Below are 12772 nucleotides of genomic sequence, written 5' to 3'. Positions count from 1 at the left end.
CATGCATACTCAGAAGTACCTGTCAATCATAATAGTGAACATACGACCTTTGTTTTAACATTTAAAGACAGAAATATATTTATGCTTCATCCAGCAGCCACGTGGCCCCAGAAAAAGACTTAAAATTTTATGAAATGTTGTCGCAGAAAAACTGCCGAGATCATTGAAGGACTGGGGAGAATGGACCAAGCGGAAGGAGAGCCCCTTTGAGAGACCTTTGGAGTGATGAGATTTTGTCCGGGGCTTTGGGGTGAGGAGAGCTGCCGCTGCCTTCCAAGCGGTGACTTCTAGCCCCAGCCTTCCCTGGGCGGCCCGCAGCAGGAGGACTACTGCTGCCAACCCCGACTCCTCCAGAGAACCTCGCCTCACTATTTTCTCCTACCCTCGGCACCCAAAGCTGTCCTCCCACCGCTCCCTTAGTCAGCCTGGTGGGCGAGGAGCCGCCTGTGTGTGCAGAGGGGCTTGAAAAAACCGGGTTGTGGCTGTGAGGATGGCGGGGGCTGCCTCGGCCTCTCCCCCCTGAGGGGTCCCTCTCTGTGAGAGGGCCTCGGCCTTGGCTTCTCCTGCCCATCCGTGGCTTAGGCCTCGGGGGACAGCCTGTTGTGCCAGGGGACACCAACCTGGGGCGGGAGGGCCAGCTCCGGGAGCTCCCTCAGGCCTTTCCATGAGGGAGGGAAGAAGGAGGGCGGGTGGTGTAGACAGCGGGGGGAGCCCCTCGCCCCCCCCCGGCCCGGGGAGCGGGCAGGCGGCCATCGGGCAGGGTGGCGTGAGGGGACGGCGGAGCCGGCGCGAGGAAGGTGGGGAGGGGGGAGCTGCCGAACGCGCGCGCGCGTGTGTGTGTGTGTGTGTGTGTGCGCGCGCCTGTGTGGCGGGGCGGGCGGTGTGCCCCCGCCCTTCCCCCGCCGGCTGCCCGGCGCTGCGCGGTGGGCTGGCGCTGGGGTATTTACGGTAAGGTGGACCCGGCGGTGGCAGCTCCGGTTGTCAGGTGATCGGCGCTGAGGAGCCGTTGCCGCCGCCGCCCGGGGAAGGAAAATGCAAGATGGCCCAGCGGGGCCGTGAGGGGCTCCGCGGCGCCCCCTCCCCGCCCGCCGCCGCCTCCCCGGCGCGTAGGGCCGGCGGGAAGCGCTGAGGCCAACCCCGCCGCGCCAGAGCCCGTCCCCGGCGGGGGCACCGAGCCATGGGGCTCTGCTACAGCCTGCGCCCGAGGCTCTTCGGCGACGCCGGTGGCGGCGGCTCCATCTCCAGCACCGGCGCCGCCTCGGAGCCCGAAGCGCCGGCCGAGCCTCACGCCGCCCCGCAGCCGCAGCCCCTCGGCGCCCCGCTCCGGCCCGGCGGTAAGCCCGGCGGGGAGGCGGACGGGCCGCCGCTGCTGCTGCAGAACGGCGGCGGTAACGGGGCGGCCCCTGAGCGGCCGTCGCTGCCCAAGGCCGGCGGCCCGGGCGGCGGGGGGAAGGCGGCGAGGCAGCAGGCGCTGCACCAGCCGCCGGCGCTGCAGAGACCCTGGGAGAAGCTGCGCCTGGAGGAGCGGGAGGCGGAGAAGGAGGCGAGGAAAGTCAGCAAGAGCATCGACCGGGCGCTGAAGGAGCAGAAGCGGGAGTACAAGCAGACGCACCGCCTGCTGCTGCTCGGTACGTGTGTGTGTATGGGTGGATGTGTCTGGATGTGTATATGCGTGTGCCGGGGCGGGCAGGTGCCCCCGCGGGGCTCCCCGCCATCGCCCCCCTCCCTGGCTTCCCCCGTTTTCCTTGGGTGCCCTCCATCCCTCCTTTGTCTCCCCGCTGCCCCCCCTCCTCTCCCCGGCCCGGCCCTGCCCTCCCGCCCGCCGGCCGTCTCCCTCCCCGGGCTCTCCCTCAGACAGGTTTCCACCTTCTTTTCCCTTCCTCCTCCCCCTTCTTCTCTCCTCCCCCCCACACCAGCTTCTGGCCCTGGCTTTGCCATGGAGAAGGCGGCCGGCGGTTGTCCTGCCGGGGCTGAGCGGCTCCACCCAGGGCGGCGAGCGGGGTCTGGCGGGGGAGAGCCCCCGGAGGGGGGGGACACCTCGCTGAGAAGTTGTCTTAGTGCCCCAGCGACTCGGAAATATTAAAATAATAATAATAATAAATCAACCCACCCCACCCAGTAGAAAGGAGGAAAAACGGCCGTGCATAGGATGTGTGTAGCCTGGGGGGGGGAATCCTCCTCTGGTGTGTGTAATTAGGGGTGGTTTAATGAGGAGCGGTGGTGTGTATGGGCTGGTGGCCCCTGGATGAGAGGGAGTGCTGGTGAGCAATAGGCTGCCTGGCTTAAAGAAGCGGTGGGCAGGGGACATCAGCGGGTGTAGGTATGTGTGCTCCTTACTGACGCCGCCTCTACTACCAGATGTGTTCTTCAGCTGTTGGCTCTGGGGTTTCGGGAGGGATGACTTGTCAGCTTTTGTCCCCCCTCTTCTCTGAGGTGCTACGTGCGGTCTGCTGCTGCCACTGCTCTTTCTAAGCATTAGTTAATAGTCCTCTCCAGAGGATTTGTACCAGCTGATACATTTACAGTATGAAAACCACAGGGGTATCTAATACAGGCATCTCATTTCCTGCAGGAAACAGAACAGTCATACTGCAGGGCTTTTTTTTTTTTTATGGTCTGAGGAGAGGGCTTATTTGGCCTCTTAGCTGTGGTCATAAATCTGTGTTCTCCTAGTGTGGAAATACTGATTTGCTTTTGCATTAGCTTGCTTTGTGTGTTTTCGTAAAGTCCCGTGGTACAGAGTTCTGGTGGTTATGTACGTGTATTCCAGATTTTGGGTAGTCCTAACATCTTTATCTATAGACCTGTGTTTCCACGTTACTGGATTCCCTCATTCCTGTTGGTAGGTGAGGAGAAAATACGAAATACAGCAGTACACAAAAAGGTATAAGCAATGTTTGCCAGAACTGTAGTGCTCCAATTCTAAAAAACAAATCATGGGCTTTATTTCTGATAAAATACCAGGCTGTAGGATAGCAGTAAGGAAAGATGAAGATGTAATTCCTACTCCGTGGAATCAATTATATTCTTTGTAAAACGTTTCTTCTGATACTTGAACTGTTATGGTATTTAACTGTAAAATTTTAAATATTCTATTTTAAAAACCCCATATTTTTGAAAAGCTTTTTCTTCCTGTGATCTCTGAAAGTGTGTTGTGGTCAGTATGGCTACAGGAAAGCAGATACTGGTTGGTGGCCTTCCTCTAGAGAGCAATGTAATTCCTTGAACAAAAGGATCCTAACAAATAGATACTGCCTGTAGTCTGTAACACGGGTGGTTGTCATAGTAAACCAGATCAGTAAACACCTGTTCAGAAACAATGCAATTTTAAAAATAAACCATCGCCGACCCTTGGCACCCTGAAAGCAACTCAATACTCCTAGGACTCTCTGTGTTGAATTTTGTATTAAATCTGTGTCATAATCGGAAAATACTCTTGATCTCCATATCGGAGACAGGAAACGCTGGATTATTGTTTCAGCCCTGGCAGATCAGGGCCTGACATAAATGTTTGATTTGGATGTAGGGAGAGCTGCAGGTGCTTTGTGTTGCTGTTTGCAAAGAAGTGGAAATGCTGCTCTAGATAAGAGGAAAATATTTAGAATGGGGAAGGGTTTATTTGCCAGAGGAGTAAAGCAAAATTGCATTGCACAAGGTAATCGATTTCAGTCTTGTACGGAGGAAAAGTCTTAGGATGTATATGAAGGTCTTTTAGAATAAAGAATATTATTAGCTTGATATTTTACAGCATTTCTGGTGGTAAATAACTCGATCCCTGTCCCTAAGATCTTCCTAGCACAGGGTGAGCCTAAAAAGCGTACCTTTGCTGGAGAGAGGAGGGATGTTTTTGTAGATCAACATGGAGGAAATGCATAGCAGAGGGGAAACGGTGAATGCAGTGACAGCAGAGCACCATCACAGAATAAACAAAGTTGAGCAACAGCCTTGGTGGGGGCTTTGATTGTTTCTTTTTTTAAATACAACTTTGTAAATAATAGCTTCATTTTGGTTTGTCCTTGTATGTCTTGTACATGAACTGGGGCAAGTTTAGAGGGTATTATCGAAATTTTAGAGGAAAATGCAGTGTATGTTTTAAGGAGCTACTGCAAGATAGCAAAAGGGTATGCAAATAAGTGCACTAGTATAAGAACATTAATAAATCTCTAGTGTCTCTAAGTAGTATATTAGAAGAGAAGCTTCTACAAATGTTTGAAAACGACCTTTCCCTAAAAGCACTGTAATTCTCCTTTTATTATGTCAAATAAAAACAATCAGCTTTGTGATGAGCTGTGTGTATAAGTTACCAAAATATTATGAAGTCTCAAAGGCTGTTTTTAGTGTGTGTTGGTAAATAGCTCTCTAAGAACATGTTCTTGCTTGTGACAGCTTCCCCCCAACTAATGTCTCGTGCTGCACATGATGTTTTGACGCTCCCCTCTAACCTACATTCGGAAACACTTAATGTGTTTTGTTATAACCAATAATTGTGAAAAGGGGTGTGTGCAGTAAATACACGAGAACAGCCCTCTGTGTGTGCCTCCCGCATAAATAGGTGTATCACTACCAGATGCCTATAACTGTGATGCAGGGGCTTTACTGGTGCATGAGAATAACAGCAAACATGGTTTGGGTTTGTTTGGTTTTTCTCTGTTGGAAGAGGACGAACCCACAAAAGATGGAAACTTGCTTTCTACCACAATCATCTGTTTCTTGTTTAATATCCACTTCAAAAGGAGGAGAAAGGGATGGAAACCTTGAACTGATTTTTGTGCACTGTATTAACTTGTTTTCTTTTTTTAGTTTCCTTTTATAAGTGAAAATGTAGAATTCTTAGGATGCTTTTGCTAACCCTGAGATGAGGATATTTTTTTAAGCATGCGTATTTATTGCACAGATTTACAGGACTTGGTCAGTGTTGTAGCTTTGGTTTCTGTCTTGTTTTCTGTTGGGTCTTTTTTTCCAGACAACTGCAAACACTTGCTTCTACAAGACTGTTTTAGCTGCTGATTTCCTAGAAACTGTACAAACATTACAAATCACTTTATAGAACCAATTTAAATTCTCATTTTCAGTCTCGTATTTTAAACTATTTTGGGAGTAAGTGGAGTGAAGGAGGATTGGGTTTAAACAAAGCGCTAACCATTGTGATATAATTAAGGCTCATGTGATGTTGAAGTAAGCCATAGATAGAAATAATTTTTTTCCTAGATAGCTTTTTGTCTTCCAGTCTCCTGGCTCTTGTTTTTTCCGTTTCCCCCTGACTCGTGGTTGCTGTCCTAAATTTGGATGACTTTCTCAAGCAGAACTCATTCTTTTGCACTTCCCTGCTAAACTGAAACTGAAAGTGCTGGGAGTAAAAGCTTTTCTGTTCAACAGAAACTGAAAGTAATGATATAGGTAGGGATTGAGGGAGGGAAAACTGAGATACTAATTTTCTTCATTTAAAAGGTACTGTAGCTGCTTACGTGATATTTAAGTATTGACTTCGTAGTGAAATTTAGACATGTTTGATAATGTTTATGTACAGAAAGTGTATAAAACAAAGAAACAGAGCTCCCCTGAATTCATGGGAATCAAATGCAAAGACGCCTTGCCAAGCTTGGGGAGTTCCTAAGCCATAGATCCCTGAAAGCTCAGAGGTGTATAACAAAAGTAATGCTTTACTACTCTTTTATTTTCTCAACTACATGCCTATTGACTGTTGTCAAAATTAAACTGTGTTGCAAAAAGGGTTCCTTCTCCAACAGTGGCTTTTAGACTAAAATTGCAGACTGTTATTTATACATGCTTAAGCAAACCCTTAAGTTTATCATACCAAAACCAATTTTAAGTATTAAAATTAATAAAACTTACTTAAAAATAACTTCAGTTTTAACTTTCATATAGTCTTAACTCATGCTTATTGATAAATACCTGAATTTAGCTTTTCCTGATGCGCAAAGATATTTCCCTTGTATCTCTATAAGACCTACCTGTGTCCTTGGAGTGTTTTTCTGTTACTGCCCAAGATGATGCCCTTCCCGGTCCATAACTGGGCTGGGCACCACCGCTTGTGTTCCAGGGTGTTGCACCCTCTTGTTCTGTCCTGTACATGCCTATCTCATCTCAACAAAAAACCATACTGGTTTGTGCTGTGATAGATTTAGGATCCCAGCAGCCAGGTGGTTGTAGCATGTAGCTAATGGATATATATAATTGGTAGGAACAGATATTTTCAGGACTTGGAAATAATGGGCTGCAAATACTGACCAATGTAATAAAGTAAATGGGTTTTATAATCCCTAATCCTTTGCATGATTCACATGTCTTTCCAAATGCACTTCTGCTTTTGTTGTAACTTATGGCATCATATTGAAGTGTGTATGCACTCCTGGCAGATGAGGAAACCAGTAAGCGAAGTCATCAGGATATGTTGGAATTAGTTCTTATCTATCAGGGCTTTTTAAGTGTACTGACAGCAAACCCTGATTTACAACACCTAGCTTTTCTTAATTCTGTAGATTACCAGTTAATTGCAATTAGCCCACGTTTCGATGACTTATGTTCTTTGATAAATTGTGCTTATTTTTTAATCACCTAATATTGAAGAAAAAATACTCTTTTTTAATCTCTTCCATGTTACGTGTATCAGTGCTGGAAGTCTCTAACTGCTCTGCAAAGTTGGGTTCTGTGGCTGTTACTTAAGCAATATGAACTTTCAGTTACTGGGCAAGTTCTGCACATCGTTATGTATTCCACAAATGCTTATCATAAGATAAAGTCTTTATTAAGCAAGCTATGCTGATATCTTCTTTGTAATTTTAAGCTCCTGTTGCCATTGTAGCTTCTTGACTGTGGAAATTTTAAAGAGTATGTAGAACTTAATATTGAAGGCCTTTCCCTATGCCTTTCCCTATGCCTTTTCCCTGAGTTTAGAAGAAATACAGTTTGAAACTTTGTTCCCATGCTCATCCCATTCCACTGCCCAACCACACACTCCACATTGCTTGCCTTGCCAGCCCTTTGGCATTCCTTAACTGAGTCTTAAAAGATATTTTGTTTTTAATCTCCAAGATAACTGTATAAATAACAGCTATATTGTGGGATTTTTTTTTTTCATTTTTGCATCTTTGACACAGTGAAATGATACAAATTTGGGAAAATATTTACTGGGTTTTTTTTCCTAGAGTCATGGCTTCCTTCAACTTTCTTTTCAAGTCAGGTACCATTTGAACAGAGAAATTAATTTTTAAAAAATTATTTATTCTTTTCTTTTTAATCCAACAGTCTGGCTCAGCTGGGTGGGAAACCCGGCCCCCTCTCTGCTTTCCAAGTTTAATTTATTTGATAGCTTTTTCTAGAAACATTTTGCTTTTGCTGAATGATGTGGAAATGGTTCTTCTTCACAGACTTCTGAATAGTAGTAGAGAAACAAAATGGTGTAAGGAAGGTAACAGAGCTGTTGCATATCTTCTGGTAGAAGGGATAGAAACTTCTGAGTTACCATTTTGCACTGGTGAAGTCTTGACTGTACCTTTCGGTGTTTCCTTAAATTCTGTGTGGTTTGGATCTTTTATGATGTCCAGTAAGACATCTTTCTTAGAGTAGATGCTTGATGGGTCAAACAGATTAGTAAAACAAAGCATAGAGCAGATGTTACCCGGCCCCTTGACTGGTACCATGGTCCAAAAGAAAGCTATTGCAGTCTTTCTCTGAAGATACAAATCTGTTTTTAGAGACGGAAAAATGTATGTCAGTAGTTATTACTTACTATGTTCTTAATAAAAACAGTCTTTCATAGATGGTTAAAATCATCCAGTTACGTTTAAGATTTGCAACCTTGTGTGGTTGTCCAACACTGTGAGGCATTTCTTGTGCTGCAGTCATCAATGTATCTTTCACTTTATGGGCAGAAGCTTTGTCTGTAATGTTCCATTACTGATACCTGTCTGGCACAACCATTCACAACTTTTTTTTTATACTTTTTTTTTATGCTTTATTTTATGACTGATAATATCATAGATCAATAAGGCTGGGTGGTTTGTTTGCTTGCTTTTTAAATACCCGGGAATGCAGAGCCTGGAAGAAATGCAGCCTTGTACCTTGCCTGTGCACATCGTATTTATATCTTTTCCAAAAGTGGATGAGCATGTGAAGTAGATGCAATATTTCATATTATCTCTGTAGCGCTGCATAGCTGTATGTAAAACTCCCATGTCTCATCATTTGTCTGAAAATGAATATTGAATAAAGGTTTAAGGACTTAAAGCCTCACTAGCTAAACTGTATTAAGAAGGAAGGATGTGTTGTTTGGCACTAGAATAGATAAAAAGTTAAGAAAATACTTATTTTTTTTTTGTTCACATGCAAAGCATCAACAAATCTAAGAAAAACCCTGCCACTTAATGTTTGTAACATAAGGCATAGCATCGATGACCTGTAGTGGAAGATCTTAACTGATAAGATCTCTTTGAAGTCAAATTTGAATTGCTTCCTCATAATCTGGTATTTTACATTTGTTTATTTTTACAGTTAAGTTTGAAGAATCATAAATTTCACTTACAATTAATGTTAAGTTTCAAGAATAATAAGTTATTCTTTCTCAAATTACCATTACTGCAGTAAATCAAATCCAGGTCATATTTTACATTCTTGACTGTTATTTTGATTTTAGCCAGGAATTTACATCATGTGGGAACAACAGGCATTTTTGAGCTTATAAAGCTGTTTGGAAGTAGAAAATTGTTGTATGGTTTTGGGGTTTCCCCCCCAAATACTTAAACAAAAAGAAAAAGAATTGGAAAGTCTTTCATTTTCTCTGTGTTAGGCAATACAATTTTAAGAAGATTGCATTCCTATAAAGAGCAAAAAGGAAGCTCTTCTCAGCAATCAATTCAAGCAAATTGTCTAGTTGTCTTAAGAAGCAACAGAAAAGGAGAACATTCCCTCAGTGATTTGGGTTAGTGCACACAATGGAGATAAGTAGCAGGCTGGAAAATACCCATAATAACAACCTGACAATAAATTGAGTCCACGCTCTCTACAGGTGTCTTTTTCTCACCCCCAATCCCTCCTTTTTAATTATTTGAAAATAAATACTTTTTGATGCATGCAGTGTACTCTCTATTTAATTTCTGTGGTATGTGAATTAAAGTGGATAGAAAGAGTTTTGCTTTTCCATCATGAAGAATGAAGGCTATGTTAAACTGCCCAAAGTGTGGATGATCATGGGTCCTTATTCTTCTGTGCAAGTATAATTTATATTAAGCAACTTAATCTTTTATTGAAAACTGGTGAATGTTGCTAGAGACGTGACCAACTCTGTTATGCTACAATTCTCTTAATTACAGAGAATTAGCCATTCTTGATCTTGAAGCAAATGCAGAATGCATGGTATTATGCAGTGCCTTCATAATAATCATCTTTATTTTCTTGAATGCCTCACGTGGAGGACTAAGCTACAACAGAAGCAAGTTGGTTTTTTTTCTTGAGTGAGAGTACTCATTCATATTTTACATGCTTGAATTCATTTCACGTTGACTGAAGAACAGATTTCTATTTCAAATGATACTTTTTTCAGATAGAGATGTACCTGCATGGGTCTGTGCGTGCACACACACAACCATGGACGTTCTTATAAAACATGGTTGTGCCAGAGGAGGTTTAGATTGGATATTAGGAAAAATTTCTTCACTGAAAGGGTTATTAAACATTGGAACAGGCTGCCCAGGGAACTGCTAGAGTCGCCATCCCTGGAGGTATTTAAAAGATGGGTAGACATAGCTCTTAGGGAGATGGTTTAGTGGCAGTTTTTGTCAGCATTAGGTTGATGGCTGGACTAGATGATCTGAGAGGTCCCTTCCAACCTAGACAATTCTATGATTCTGTGGTAGATCACTAGGAGGAATCTAGCTGAGTTAAACCAGCCTTCGGGAGTATGTGGTTGGATTGTATCCTGCTGTATCTCATAGACTTAAAGCTTCATTAGAACAGGGCAAGTGTAATGGATTTGTAACAAGATTGGTTCTTTTCATCTTTTGACTCACTGGACATTTGAATTACAAAATAGACTTGTGGTGTTATCTTTTGACTTTTCTGAGCTTGCTGTACTTGTCTAATTCACTCTCTAGGAGAGATACGAACAAGATATTAAGCGCTTCTAACATGTACCAGCCTTTGCAAAGACTAACTTCTTTTTTTTATATTCTTATGCAAACTATAAATCTAAGATGCATATACTATGGTAGATCACTAGGAGGAATCTAGCTGAGTTAAACCAGCCTTCGGGAGTATGTGGTTGGATTGTATCCTGCTGTATCTCATAGACTTAAAGCTTCATTAGAACAGGGCAAGTGTAATGGATTTGTAACAAGATTGGTTCTTTTCATCTTTTGACTCACTGGACATTTGAATTACAAAATAGACTTATGGTGTTATCTTTTGACTTTTCTGAGCTTGCTGTACTTGTCTAATTCACTCTCTAGGAGAGATACGAACAAGATATTAAGCGCTTCTAACATGTACCAGCCTTTGCAAAGACTAACTTCTTTTTTTTATATTCTTATGCAAACTATAAATCTAAGATGCAGAAGAATATAATAATTTGTATAAGGGATATATGCCGAAATAAAACAGTTCATAATCTGTGAAGGTATGGTTCAAGAGCTGAGGTTTTTTTAACTTAAAAAAAAGTCTTTTTTCCTTTCAAAATGGCAAAATGCTGTGGAAGGTATTTATGTCTTGTAACATGTCTGTTTTCCTCCAATCACCTGATATTAAAAACTGACCAAAGAAAAAAAATTCCTTGTGTGTACACGGTAAGCACAGCTGAAGCAGAAAAACTTTAGAAGCTTGTAGTATACTACAAGTAAACTACTGTTATGTGCGATGCTGTGCAACCTCATCATGTATAAACAAGCAGGAAAACTGCATTAAGGATTGGCTATAACTTAAGATGACTTTCAGATCCTTTTATTCATTGGGTCTGCTGACTTGTGAGCATGGCTTAGTGCAGAACAGTAACTGTTTGAACTGTTTTGCTTTTAGCCCTTGAAAATATTTCAGTGAAGGAAAACAGATGGGAACTCCAGGGCAATAATTCTGGTTCGGATTGAATAGTTGATCTTCCTTTGATTTAACATTTTGAAAGAAAAACATGAATCTCAAATTCTTCAGAGTGTTTTCTCACGCTTTTTTGGGGGAGGAGGGGAAACACAAAACCCAACCAACCAACAACCCACCCTTCTTTTGTGTAAATTCCAGCAGCTTTGGTTTGTTCGACAGAACTGAACTTCATATTGATCTGGATTGTCCCTAGAGATGAAATAGCACTGGGAGGGGAACAAACGTTTTTTGCACTTGGATAAAGACTGGTTAACAAACTGCATTTAAATAACTGTCATGCGTTGTTCCTTTTAGTAAATATGTTTTTCTTCTTACTTTTAAGAATATTTTACACATCCTTATGCTTTCTGAGATTAAATGCTTTAGATCACTGAAGAATCAATTTCGAGAAAATGGAAGACTGATACAGAAGCAGTAGAGTTGTGCTTGATTTAGTGCTTCCTGATGTCTTGCTTTCAGATCAGGAGCAATCCCTGTGATGTTCCATGAGTTTCCCGGTGCACACAGGGTGCATAAGGCTGTTGTTCCAGATTCCACTGTTGCTCCCTCAGGTTTTCTCATTCTACTTGACATGATGTGTGCATTCATGAGCTTGTTTGTTCAATAACATCTTTTCAGCCTGTTTATTTTGAAACAGTACAGTTGGTGTGTTGTTTTATTTGTTGTTGTCTTTTAAATGGGGAAATTACAGTAATATCTGAGGTGGCAACTATCACTCCTAGGGCCTTCTACCTCTGAACTCTGTGTATACAGGTGAGGATGTTGACTCAGCAGAGAAGAGGGGGGAAAAAAAAAAGAACAAAAATGCCTACAGTGGTGTCTGGCTTGCGATGTGTAGAGCTCCTTTCTGTCAGTGGATTCTGGTTTCAGGTGTATGTCAACTATGTCTTTGAACTACCAGAGATGGAAGGAAAACAGCTTCATGGAAAAGCTGCAGAGGAGAGAATAGTTTCTTGATGCTTGAAGTTGCTCATAATTTAGTGTAGAAAGGATCACTTGAAGAGTAATCCACTCCAAAGACCATTTGGCAATGGTCCTTCTCTCATTAAAAAGAATTCACAAATCTGTGATGTATTTGCCAGAGACAATAGTACTTACCAACATGCCAGGAAAAGTTCAAGCAATGCAGTAAAAGATCAAACAGCCTTTCAGATGACTGTGTTACAGAAGGGTTTGGGGGTGGGCACAGGTGAGACAGGACTGTCTTTTGTGTTCCCCCTTATGCTATGCCCAGTACTATTGCTCATGCTCCTGGGTCAGGAGTTTCAGAACAAGGAAACTGGGACTCTGATGCTCTGAAAGAGAATGAGCAGGTGTTCATTCAATGGCACAGCCTGCCAAGGTTCTTCAGTGACTGAGTGCAGGGCAAAACAAAAGTGTAAGCTTCTCAAGCCTAAACAGCATAGCATCAGTACATCCTACTAAGTTGACTGCCACTGAAATGTAATCTTTTCTTAATTGTAATACTTTTGTAAGATAAAGATGGCTGAAAGAGTATAGGAGCAAAAGTTTTCTTCTGTTTTGAGGTTTTTTTGTCTTCCCCTCCTTTGACTTCCTATTTAAAGTTAATCCAAAGCCTCCCTCTAATACCTCACTTCGTGTTTCTTTACAGGTCAAATAAATTTATTTAAAAGTAAGATTTTCTGCCACTGTTTTTTTTTTTTTTTTT

General features: G+C 42.8%; 1 protein-coding gene across 1 annotated transcript in view; it reads left to right on the top strand.

Annotated features, from left to right (window-relative positions):
- Positions 1 to 911: 911 nt before the first annotated feature.
- Positions 912 to 12772, top strand: part of GNAL (guanine nucleotide binding protein (G protein), alpha activating activity polypeptide, olfactory type) — a 202782-nt gene continuing 190921 nt past the window's right edge. Inside the window, exon 1 of the mRNA XM_014938522.1 lies at positions 912 to 1628. Coding sequence (XP_014794008.1) covers positions 1178 to 1628 — 451 coding nt within the window. The 5' untranslated portion in view covers positions 912 to 1177. The remainder of the gene's footprint in view (positions 1629 to 12772) is intronic.

This window comes from Calidris pugnax, unplaced genomic scaffold, assembly GCF_001431845.1.
Source record: "Calidris pugnax isolate Ruff unplaced genomic scaffold, ASM143184v1 scaffold13, whole genome shotgun sequence".
NCBI lineage: Eukaryota > Metazoa > Chordata > Aves > Charadriiformes > Scolopacidae > Calidris > Calidris pugnax.
This window is presented reverse-complemented; position numbering and strand designations above follow the sequence as displayed.